Consider the following 12,761-nt stretch of genomic DNA (forward strand, 5'->3'; position numbering starts at 1 on the left):
CTAGAGCGCGTGTGTTAGTTCCACTATTAATCATCCATTTAGTCAACACTTCCTTCAGAGAAATAGGATTTGTGTTTTAAGAAGGGATGGGAAGGGGACAATAGGCAGAGAAACCCTGAACTGGCTCAGAAAGATTTCCAGAAATAATGGTGGCACAGAAGCTGAACTAGATAAGAATGATATAAAGACTAAACACAGTAGTTAATTTGACAATTGAGGACTACAGCACAGGAGTGAAATGAGACTAAAGCAGACCGGTATAGTGGGACCTAAATTGTGTGGGCCTTTGAGACTCGTCAATGGATTTCAATGTACAAAATAGGAGAAAAGCTGATGAAGAGCTCAGAAGAAAGGCTATGCATAGTTGAAGTGATGGGCAACGTATATTGTTTTTGCTGAGATGTTTTGAGGACTAAAGGTGAGAATTTAGAGGCCCAAGGAGAAGGCAACTTTCATAGTGCAGGAACGAAATGATTTGGGACACAAAAAGAGGATTTTGCATTGGAAACAGAGAAATTGAGAATTCTCAAACTAGTGGGAAAAACTGAGGATGCAGGAACTGCTTGTGGAAGAGAAGAAGGGTGTATCAAAGGAGATACCAAGATTGCAGGTCAGTCTCACAGGAAGGATGGTAAAGTTCCTGACAGTGATAGAGAAGGGAGGGCTAAACGGTTGACACATGCACCCCTTGTTCAGCTAATATTCCCACTGACAGCAATAGAAGATGTGTCTTGGTTAGGGACTGGATCCAATCTTTAGTGACGCACGATCTATTAGAGATACCACATCTTTGGCATTTTAGGATTGCTATTATTTGGTGAAGTCACATTAGCTATGTCATGGCACTAACACACACAAGACAAAATTCCCACCAAGGTTTTTTTGAGATGAGTCTGTAAGGCCGTTCAGTCTTGTCTGCAATTGTCAGAAACAATTGGAAAGACTATTTAAATATATATAGTCCTGAGTAAAATTCTAACACTATCCTAACATCTAATACGTGGTCTTTCATCATTAGTATAAGCACGAGGCTTAGGGAAGAAATTTGGTAAATCCACTAGCTGATGTGGAAGTGAGAAAACACTTTGGTGGTAAGTTTCATATGAGGGCATAGGTATACACTGTTCTTATGCAAGTCTATTCAGAGGGTCAGAAACCAAAGCTCTGAAAAGTCCACAACCTCACGTGCAAGGAGGGAGGGGGACCCAGCTCTTTGCCCCTGGAAGGGGCAGGGCCAAAGGATGAAAGGGCAGAGCTTGGGGCAGTCAGTCTTACCCTCCTGCCCCCCCATGCTCCCTCTGAGCAGTACACTGGCAACAGGAGCTCCAGGCCTCTTTGAAATGCTGGGTGGGGGGGTTAATTCCCCCCCCCCTTTTCTCCCTTCCCTCATTGGTGGGCCTGAGTTCACCCACTCTCCCGCCCACTGTGATTGCCACCAAGAGGCTACTTTCAGTCAGAGATTGAGCAATTACAAGGGAAGACCCATCAGTTTTAACACCAGATTCAAGACCCAGTAAGTAATAGGATCTATTTGTGGAAATAAATGCTTCAAAAACCTGAGTGACAAGACTAAATAAAACTGAATGATTATCAATTGGATGGTAGAAAATAGAGATAGGTATACCCTGGTGGAGCTAATAACAAGGCTTTGCTGGTTCACGTACAACTAATAGCCCAGCACATGCTGATTTGGAGCCCAGATTGAGAAAAATCCATTTTTTTGCTGAGCCTAGAAAGTGAATCTCTTCCATTTGGCCAGGTAAATATACCCAGCAGAAGAGATGGGAAAAGTACCTAAAAAGTTACTTGAGTAAAAGTGTGCCTGCTGTCACTTCTGGGTACTTGAGTACAATCTACAGGCAACATGCATGAGAGTGTGTGCACGCACATGCTCACTATTACTCAAGCAGTTTTCCAGAGGGGCACCAGTAACTTGTACTTAACTACATTCCCCTCCCAGCTCCACCCCCCCCAAAAAAAAACAAAAAACAGCTGCACTTTAACCCAAATAACTTTTTGGGGACTTTTCTCACAAAAGACATCCTGTATATTCTTTGAATAGATCGCCTCCTGAGGTGTTAGCTACGAAGTAGTCAGGCTGTTAATGGAAGGGTCTTCAGGTTGGAATGGTAGAGGCGACCATAGTTCTGCGAGATGTCTAGATTAGCAGAAGGAATGTGTGACAAGCTAGTTGAATGATTCTTAATTCTGTGACATTTATATGGAAAGCTAAGCCCTCATCAGACCATAACTTTTGTGTATGCAAGGATCCCAGGTGGGCCCTGCTAACTTGAGGTGAAAGCATCCATAATCAACGGCATCTGAGATGGAGTAAATAATTCTCTCTCTCTCTCTCTCACACACACACAGAGGGTAGGTCTGTCCACCCAGTGGACAGTGATACTTAGACTTACCTGGGCACCATCATCCTTTGGACAGGATGATTTGGGACTGGGGAGTACACCAAGCTCAGCCATCCCTGCACCTTCCTGAGCCACAGCCTGACATGCTGCACCACATAACCCGTCAGCTGTTTGCCGCAGAAGTCTAAACCAAAGTCCTATATTATGGTAAAATGGACCTTTAGGTTTAAAGGAATAGGCAGCACTGTCTGAATCTGAACTATGGGAGATACATTTGGCTTTCACATAATCTAAGATCGTTCCTATAAACTTTATTATTTTGACAGATGATTGAACTGACTTTTCCTCTTTATGAAGCAGTCCTAAAATGCCAAATGTGCTCTGCATTGTGGCTTTGCTGGATGTGCCTCACTCTCAACTCAGCCTCTTACCAAACATTTAGCCAGATACAGAAACACTTGAACTTTTGATTTCCTCTGGAATATCACCACCACTGCTATGCACTTTGCAAATAGTTGTGGCTCTGCAGAAAGGCCAGATGGCAGGACCATAAACTAATAGTTGACCATAAGTCTGTGGAATTTTCTGTGGCTTTGGGGCACCGCCACAGTGAAAGAAACATCCATTAAGACTAGGGCTATCACAGGCTCTAGGGAGAGAATAATGGAAGCCTCACACAAAAACTTTATTTTTTGGAGGGGGGTGTTTGGGGTGGAGACCTGCTTTTACCTTTTGCTTAGCAAGCAGCAAGAATAAAACCCCTTCCCCTTCTGTGTAACTGAGGAAATGCCTCTCTGGCGCCCAACCAGAGATCTTCTACCTCCTGAAGGAGTGCTTCCTTGTAAGAGTGATCCCAGAACAGGGACTAGAATGGGGGATAGGAATGTGGGAGTAGAAATAAACTGGGGGTGGTGGTGCATCCCAATTCCACCAGATGTAAGATTTGCTAGACTGAAGTGGTGTAGGTCCAAACACCTAGGTAGTGAGAAAGCCTGTTGAAAACACTTGGGCAGGAGAAGCTGTCAAACAAGAAACTCACAGGTTGCCCTGAATGAGCAAGTCAACTCCACAGCTTGGTGTTTACAGCCTGGAAAAGTGGGCGCTGAGTGGTGGGACCGGGTGGCCATGTGGGAGTGGGATGATGAACAGTGGCTCCAGAACTTCCGCATGAGGAAGATGTTCCTAGAATCGTGCCACTGGCTGGCACCCATCCTTTGCCATCAGAACATGAGGGTGAGGCCCACACTCCTCCTGGAGAAACCTGGCGACCGCCGTCTGGAAGCTGGCCCCCGACAGCCACCGTTGGGTTAGCCAACAATTTGGAGTGGGCAAGGCCACCAATGGGGCTGTCCTGCTTGAGGTATGTGTGGCTGGGGTCACACACCAACCTCGAGGGCGATGGGGGGCCCCCAGAAAAGAGCGACCATTGGAGATGGGGGAGGAGGTGGGGCACCCCAACATGCACTCACACTGCACACGCCCTCCGTCCCACACAGATCATCCAAGCAATCAATGCCATCCTCCTGTGAAGGGGCATCCACCTCGCAGACCTCAATGCTGCCATAGAGGGCATCACCAGCCTGGGCTTCCCCAACAGCTTTGGGGTCCAGGATGGGACCCATATCCCCATCGAGCCCAGGACCACAGTGCAGGCCGTTATGTTAATAGAAAGCAGTACCGCTCTGTGGTCCTGCAAGCCCTCATGGATGCCCAGGGCTGCTTCCTGGACATCTACATGGGGTGGTCCAGGTGGGCCCATGATGCCCAGATCTTCTGGAACTCCTGTCTGGGCTGCAGAAGGGAACCTACGTGCCCCTGCAGGACCTCCCTGTTAGGGACAACACGATGCCCCTGGGCCTGGTGGCCAATGCTGCTCACCCCCTCCTCCCATGGCTCATGCATCCCTACATGGGACAGACTGACCCACCTGGGAACACTTCAATGAGCACCGGAATCAGGCCCGGAGCACAGCGGAGCAGGCCTTCGGCTGGCCCAAGGTGCACTTCTGCTGCCTACTCACAAGGCTGGAGGACAGCCTCAGGAACGTGCCCGCGGTGGTGGTCACATGCTGCACTCTCCACAAAATTGCAGAGAGCAAACAGGAGCACTACATCCTGGGGTGGGCCGCCAAGGCAGCACCTGGGTACGAGCAGCCCCCACCATGCCCTGTACTGCCTGGAAAACCAGGATGGGATGCGGGTGAGGGAGGCCCTCAGGGCGGCTTACAATGAGGGGGCCCTAATGACCCTCCCCCCCCGGCACCCTCCACCACAGCCCCCCACACATGCCGCATCATTGCCCCCATATGTGCACTCCTCACCACCCGCCTCCATGTGCACCATCCCCCCCCACACCTATCACACAGGACACGGGGGTGTTTGCAAATAAACATGTTGAAACTTAAAATGATCTGTCCTGGAACACTAATATAAATGGGGTGGTGTGGAGAGGCTATATACAGGGATGAACAGGGAAAACTATGTGCAGGGTGTGGGAGGGGGGTGGGGTCAGCAAAACCTGGAGGGAGGGGCCTTAGTCCTCTGCCGGGCTGATGAGCCGTTACCCACAAAGACCATGGGGGCCCCACTGTGGGGCTGGGATGTGGCCAGGACCACGGGGAGGTAGGGGCATGCCAGGGGTGCGGCAACCGCAGCCTGGGTGCCAGGCAGCTGGTGGGACATTGGGTGGGAAGAGGACGGCAAGGTTGGGGGCAGCAAGGGCACTGGTTGGAGAGGGCAACAGGGGATGTGGTACGGGAGGTGGCAGGTGGCTGGGGGAAGCACTGGGTGACAGAGTGGGTGAGGGCCCGTAAGGCCCTGGTGACCTTGGCCCAGGCCGCATGCCGCCACCCCATATCTGCCTCCTTGAGGTCGAGCCACTGCTGGAGCACCGTCATCTGCTCCCAAATTGCCACCGTCTGGGAGGCAGCCTCTTCCTCCTCATTCTCGTCGCAGTGGCAGCAGCGTGGACTCCATGCACGGGCCTGTATGTACAGCAGGCAGCCTGATGGTGTGGCCTCCTCAGCACTCAGGTGAGTGGTGCCCAGGCCCTGGACAGGGCTCACTTGGTCTTCGGTCAGCAGTGCTGTGGAGACAAGTGGGGAGGGAGTGACTTGTCAGCCCTTGCTCTGGCCCCAGCGGCTGTGACCCCCAGCTCCCATGGCCAGCCCCGCCACCAGTGACCAGTGGGCTCTGGGGAATCCTGGACACCTAGGGGTTCCCACATGGGAGGGACGTGTCTGCCAGATGTGATGGGTGGCACCCCCACCCCCCACAGTCCAGGGTGTATCATTCCCTGGTCACATACCTGACAGTCCCTCAAGGACTTTGGGGGTGGCCCAGGTGGAGGGGATCTCAGTAACCAGGGCCTCCTCCCCATCCAAGGACGAGTTCTGCTCACAACCGTGGTCCATGCCTGAGGGTCCCGCCTGCTCACCCGGCACAAGCTGGGCCTCTACCTCTGGTGCTGTGTCCACCATGGTCTCTGGCTCAGCTATGTCCCTCGGCCCCAGCAGCCAGGCAAGAGCTTTGTAGTGGGGGCAGCCAATAGGCGCTGCCCCCAAGCAGCCAACTAAGTCCTAGGCCCGGATGTACGCCTGGCGCAGTTCTTTAATTTTCGACCTCACTTGGTTGGCTGAACGGGGGGGTGGCCCTGGGTCTTCAGGCTGGCCAACAGCTGGACAAAGGCTGCGGCATTCTGGCACTGGCCCGTGGTGTGGAAGAGCACCTTCCCCTCCCCCCCACAGCCCCAACACATCTTTTATCACCCTCTCACTCCAGGAGGGGACCCATTTTTTGGCCTGTCTGCCCTCCAAGGACTCCTCAGGTGGGTCGGGGGGCCCCAGGGGGCACGGGAGTCTTGGGGTGTCGGCCTGGGGCTGGTGGGGTACCTCGGTGGCCTCTGCCCTCACTGTGAGGCTGTGCTGCTGCAGGCTCGTGTGGCGCTTGTAACCAGCACGCTCTCAGCTTCCTGCTTGGGGCTTCTGGGCTGGAGCGTCTTTAAAAGCAGCCAAAAGCTCCAGCCATAGAGCCCCTCTTGCTGGCTGGAGCATTTCTGCTTGTCAGCGGGCTGGTGCCATGGAGGACGGCTCTTTCAAAAGAGCTGTCTGCAGAGCATCTACACTGTCTCTCTTTCGAAAGAGGGTTTTGAAAGCAGTAGCTCTTCCTGAGACGGGAAGGGGAGAGTGGTTTCGAAAGCCCATGCCAATATCTTTTGAAAATAATTTTGAAAGAGCACTTTGGACGTGTGGACGCATCACAGATTCTTTATAAAGGGGCCCTCCTTTCGGTTTCACTTTTGAAAGGGCTTGCTAGCGTAGATGCGGCCCCTGGCTGTTTCAACTCTATCTTCTTCAGCGAAGGGACTCCTAGGCTGTTTCTATACATGCCACTTGTTCCAAAAGCGGCATGCAAATGAACGGTCCAGAAAATGCTAATGAGGCACAGATGTACATTTCTAGCGTCTCATTAGCATAAGGTCACATGATTCGGAGTCTGAAAATTTCAGGAAGAAGGGGCTTCTGGTGGGAGGATTTCCTTCTGGGAGATTCCCCGGGGTCCGCACTTCTACATGCTGTTTTGAAGTCTGGAACAGCTTCTTCCGGACTCTGAATCATGTGACCATATACTAATGAGGCACCAGAAATTTACATCCACACCTCATTAGCATTTTCCAGGCCATTCATTAGCTTGCCGCTTTCGGAACAAGTGGCATGTGTAGAAACGGCTCTACTGTATGTGCAGTAACTAGAATAGTGGTTTTCAACCAGTGCACTCCAGCACACTGGTGTGCCGTGAGAACCGTCCAAGTGTGCCTTGAAATTTGTCATTTTCCCCTGGGGGTGGCTCTCTGCACAGCCACCATCATAGGAAACTGATGACCCCATGCCAGCTGGGGCTCAAGCAGCAATGCTTCGCAGAGCCACTGTGAAGAGAAATGCCAGCACCACAGGAGCCCATTTGCACCAGGAGGCAACTGAAATGCTGCTTCTCAGCCCAAATAAGCTGGCAGAGAGCCTACCCTGACTCCCTGGTGTGTCAAGGGGGAAGGTGGGAGCCCGTTGAAACTGAGACAGTTTAAAAGCTGCATCATGGCTCCAACAGGCTGGCAAGAAGGGGGACCTGCTTTCAGTGGTTACTTGTTTGCTCATTGTCCCTAGCATGGCAATGTGTGGATTTTGAAAATGTATCTGGGCTCACTGTCTTAAGATGGCGTATTCTGTAGTGGATTGAAACATTAATGCATTTGATCCTTGTTTAGCTTGTTGTACACCCTACTATGTTGCAGACCTCTCTAGTAAGTAGAAGAAAATGTGACATTTATGAGCAATGGATTTAGCTGAAAAAAGTGGGTGTGCCATTGAATTGTCTGTCATATTGAAGTGTGCAGTGTTACTGAAAAGGTTGGGAACCACTGATTTAGAACAATGGAGGCCCCAATCTAAGATGCTGCATACAAAACACCACCACCACCACCACCACAATTACTTCATCATCATCATCAAATTTCCAGGGCTTTTGTAACTTTTTACTTGTAAACTGAGCAAATGTGAACAAGAGTTGAAAACCATTCCATTACACTATTGTCACATTTTAGATATTAAAGTTTTGAACAACTGTACCAAAAATTATGTAACAGAAAACCATCAGGCAAGCAAGCGAATTTTGTGGGGGAAAAAGACTGTCTTTGCAACACAATGACATATATCACAGAATTCTAAAGATGAGGGTTTGGCCTTGGATGCAAGCAGGAATTTGCTTCAGCTATAGGAAAAATTTGGTCGTACAAAGTTCCTTACAGTAGACCACAAAATATTTGTGCGTGACTCTTTTCCACATGCTCTAACAAATCAAAATACACATCTTACCTGGACAGTCTAAAAGACATACAGAAGGAATTGATTTTTAAAAACCTTACACTCTGCAATGTGTAATTTCTTGTCTTCAATTACAGAATTCCTCACTTTGTAGTAGGATAAATTGTTGATTGTTGCAGTAGCATTGATCACCAGCTCCTCACAATCATCAATTGACTTATATTCTGATATTTAAAAAAGAAAAAAAACTATATATATATATCAGTTTTACCACAGAACACCGAACAAAATTAATTCACCGACTAAATGACTAATGTGTGGCACCCAAACTCTGTGCCAACAATGGTTGCATTGGTAGTCTGCCTCAACTACTGGTGATTACAACTAATTTGCATGAAGTGACGCAGATTGCTCTTCCCAAAATAAACCACTGTCTGCTAGATAGAACACGACAAAAGGTTTAATGAAAAATATGTCCTGATTTTCAACCAGCTCTAATATTAGGGGCTATGGACACTGAGGCCTGCACTTCTGTAATAGAGTAGAATCTCAGAATTCCAAACACCTTCGAATGGAGGTTGTAACTCTGATATATTTGTAACTCTGAACAAATTATTATGGTTGTTCTTTCAAAAGCTTACAACAGAAAACTGGTTTAACAGCTTTAAAACCTTAGTATCAGAAGAAAAATGCTGCTTTTAGCCATCTTAATTTAAATAAAAGAAGGCTTGTCAACTTTTTTCCTAAACTTTTTTTTTTAAAGCAATTTAGGTTTAATATAGTCCTGTACTCTGGGGTTTTGTTTGGTTTTTCTTCCCCCTCTGTCTCAACTGCCACATGATTGCATCATTCTGGTTCCAAATGAGGAGTGTGTTCGGTCACTTTGTAACTCTGGTATTCGACTCTGAAATACTACTGTAATACCAAGTGGCACAGCAGGATTGCATTATTTTGAAGGCTACTTGGTAGCTGCCCCTATTCTAAGCCTATGTGTACTACAGTTGCAGCACATCCTGAAAGCTGTTTGCCTGTAAATGACTTTGTGAATGCTGGCACTGTTGAAATTATTCTTGCTCTTAAATCTTTATAAAAGCAAGATGGAACAATTTATTATTCCAGCCATCCTGCTGCTAGTATGCCAAATTATTCCATTTTTCAGCGAGTTAGAACTACTGGCAGTAGCAAGCAGCTCAGAAATGCCAATAAAAGTTCTGTCTTCCACTTTCTAGGTACAAAACTCCCTTTGACTTGGATAATACTGTTTAAGATACACTGGCATATTAGGTTTTCCAGATTGTGTTTGCAGAAACAGGTCTTTAATTATAAACTTTTTGTTTAAAAAAAATCCTCTGCTTACTGACAGTGGGGGCAAGAAGGCATTCTCACCATGTGAGACATGTTAAGAAGAAAAGTCTGCCATTTTACCAAATGTTGTGTAATCTAGTTTATTCTTAATAATTTGATCTACAAATTCTATCAATGCATGAGGTGCCTTTCCATATTTAGCAGGAAATGTGCTATAAAGTTTAGCATAAACATAATAATTCTGCTAAATGTATAAAATAAGTTAGTCTACACAATGCATTTATTAACATTAGCAGATAAGTTTCATATTTCAGTAAGATGGCAGATTTAATTTGAGCTCTCCCTGTGACAAAAGCTGAAGTAGTGAAGTACTGTACCTGCCTGACAGATTAAATGAAAATAATTCATGAAGAAGCCAACATAATACACAGACTTTACCTAGCACTGTAACAAGCAATGCCACGATGTGATGGTTAGCTGCCAGAGCAACACCGACACTAGGATGAATGGAGAGATTGGCGAGTACTCTTATCAGTTTTATAAGGACATCTTCTCCTTCTGAAGGATGCTTTTCTTTTCCTTTGTTTTGTTCTCCTTCATGCTTCTCTTTTTTTGCATTCAAATCAAGTTCACTGTAGGTTTGGAATACTGATATCAGAGTATCAGCACTTCCTTTCTCTTTAAAAAACTGTTCACGGGCCTGGTTGTTCTTCGCTGTTAAATTGCCAAGAATAAAAACAACACGGACAACTAAATCCTGCAATAAAATAAATATACTCCATTACATAGAAAGAAAATTGAAGTTGCTACCAGTCTGAAAAGCCATCAGTATTTCATGTATTTCCCAATTCAGTTAAAAGCTGTTTTCCTGCAAATTGAGAAAAACTAAATACAACAAAAAAGGAAATACTCTTTGATATTGCATTTGATTACCCAGGATAGGGAGCAGATTTAAAAAAAAATGAAAAAGGCACAGAGTTTTAGTACCACAGAGGTACTACAGGGTATCCTAAATAAAAGTATTCCATTTCTATCAAATGACCGCCAATCCAACAGGATAATTAGCTGAGCACTTCAGAGAGATATTCTAGTTATGTAAGTGGGGATTTAATCAGTCTCACAAAAAAGCAGAGTATGACTTTAGTGGCAATTAAGGCCTAATTAGCACTTTACCCTACCACTGATGCACTAGAAAGCTAAAGATTTTAAAACAATGGAAGTGTCGCTAGATTTCCACGAGGAAGCACAAATTTAACAGTGAGAATTTTGCTCCGATTGGCTGCTTCTACACTACAGTGATCTTTTGAAAGATGATCTGGAAGATCTCTTCTGAAAAAACTTCTTTTGAAAAAGTGTGTCCACACACAAAAAAAGCAGATCAAAAGATCTATCCACTCTTTCGACACACAGCAGCCACACAGCCATGCTTTTTCAAAAGAGCAGGCCAGAGAGCAAAAAATCCAGCACTATGAGGTTTGTTCTTTTGAAAAAGGGCCTGCAGAGTGTCTACACATGCTTTTTTTCTAAAGAAGCTTTCAAAAGAAGGCCTCTTCCTGATCCGGGAGCAGAAGAAGGCTTCTGGAAGAAGAGCCACACTTTTTTGATTTCAGACCGAAAGAGCACATTTTTTGTGTGGATGTTCTGCACGTTCTTTCGATGAAGGGCCTGCTTTTCCGAAAGAACTTGCTAGTGTAAATGCAGCCATTGTGTCTATAACTGTGTATTTTCTCCTTGCATTACTTTTTTAAATAAAGTGGAGAAAAAAAATCAAGAGCCCAGTGAAAAAGGTCTAGTATGCTATGTCACAGACCTCCCAATTCTAACATTACATCTCTCTTATTGCATTCATTCAACCACCATAAGGACATAGCAATGTCTGTGATGCAGGAGCTGACTAACTGAGCGGGCATCCTAAAACAATAGCCCCACTCCTAATGGCTTTTAATTAAATAGTAGAGACTGGTTTAAGCTTTCAGAATTCTTCTTGTTTTCTCTCCCACAGATGAAAATAGTGAAGACACTGTCTCCACCCACATCAAAACCTGGCTAGTTTCCAATATGGAAAGTCCAAGTAGTGGCTCATTTGCAACAGCAAGACTGTGTTTGCATTAAATCATTGTTTTGGCATACACCCTACATGTTGTTTTTCTTTAAATATGGTAGTCACATTCAGACTTTATTCAAAAGACAAAAAATGGAAACTTCTTACAGTACATGAATATTTGATAAAGAATGCTTTGATGTTTCATCAATGGATCAGTAATTCCTCCACCAATACATTCTCCTCTTCTAAACTACTCCCACAAGGCCTAGCAACATAGATACTTTTACGTTCAAAGACAAGAATATGAACTTCACAGTTCATCACAACTACTAATGAACTTGTCAGGCAGGGAGTCATCATTGAATGACCTACAGTCTTCCTCCCTGTGGGCTAAACACTGTATGGCTACGTCTACACATGCCCCAAACTTCGAAATGGCCACGCAAATGGCCATTTCGAAGTTTACTAATGAAGCGCTGAAATGCATATTCAGCACTTCATTAACATGCGGGCGGCCGCGGCGCTTCGAACTTGCCGCGGCTTGCCGCCATGCGTCTCATCCAGACGGGGCTCCTTTTTGAAAGGACGCCACCTACTTCGAAGTCCCCTTATTCCCATGAGCTGATGGGAATAAGGGGACTTCGAAGTAGGCGGGGTCCTTTCGAAAAGGAGCCCCGTCTGGACGAGATGCGCGGCAGCAAGCCGCATCAATTTCGAAGCGCCGCAGCCGCCCGCATGCTAATGAAGTGCTGAATATGCATTTCAGCACTTCATTAGTAAACTTCGAAATGGCCATTTGCGTGGCCATTTCGAAGTTTGGGGCACATGTAGATATGGCCTATGAGTATCTATGGCATTGCTCCCACTACAGTATTATTATTTTGCAAACATCTGAATGTCAACAACACAAGACATTTATAAACATTTTTATAAGTTACGGTGGAAAAGCTTTTTATCTAAGCCTTCACAATCCCCAATGGAAGCCTTACTACAAAGTTTAGAAAAAATGTAAAACAGCTGATGAATCAGAAGAGAAGTGAAAAAGAAGGCCATCTAGTTTAACTTGCTTTATACTGACTTCCTAATTTTAGTTAAAACAGTATCAGCTTAGCAACAGCTCTAGCCAATCAGGGAATAGACTGACAGGTACTGTACAGCAATCAGCTTTTTGAGAAGTGTGATCTCTACTATGTTTTCCACCTACAGACTGAACAAGCCTACTGAATATTATTTC

General features: G+C 46.1%; 1 protein-coding gene across 1 annotated transcript in view; it reads right to left on the reverse strand.

Annotated features, from left to right (window-relative positions):
* Positions 1-12,761, reverse strand: part of ARMC2 (armadillo repeat containing 2) — a 118,459-nt gene that overhangs the window by 13,643 nt on the left and 92,055 nt on the right. The window contains exons 13-14 of the mRNA XM_074988825.1: positions 9,922-10,240; positions 8,280-8,402 (exon numbers count right to left, since the gene is read on the reverse strand). Coding sequence (XP_074844926.1) covers positions 8,280-8,402; positions 9,922-10,240 — 442 coding nt within the window. The remainder of the gene's footprint in view (positions 1-8,279; positions 8,403-9,921; positions 10,241-12,761) is intronic.

The sequence above is a fragment of the Carettochelys insculpta genome, chromosome 3, assembly GCF_033958435.1.
Source record: "Carettochelys insculpta isolate YL-2023 chromosome 3, ASM3395843v1, whole genome shotgun sequence".
NCBI lineage: Eukaryota > Metazoa > Chordata > Testudines > Carettochelyidae > Carettochelys > Carettochelys insculpta.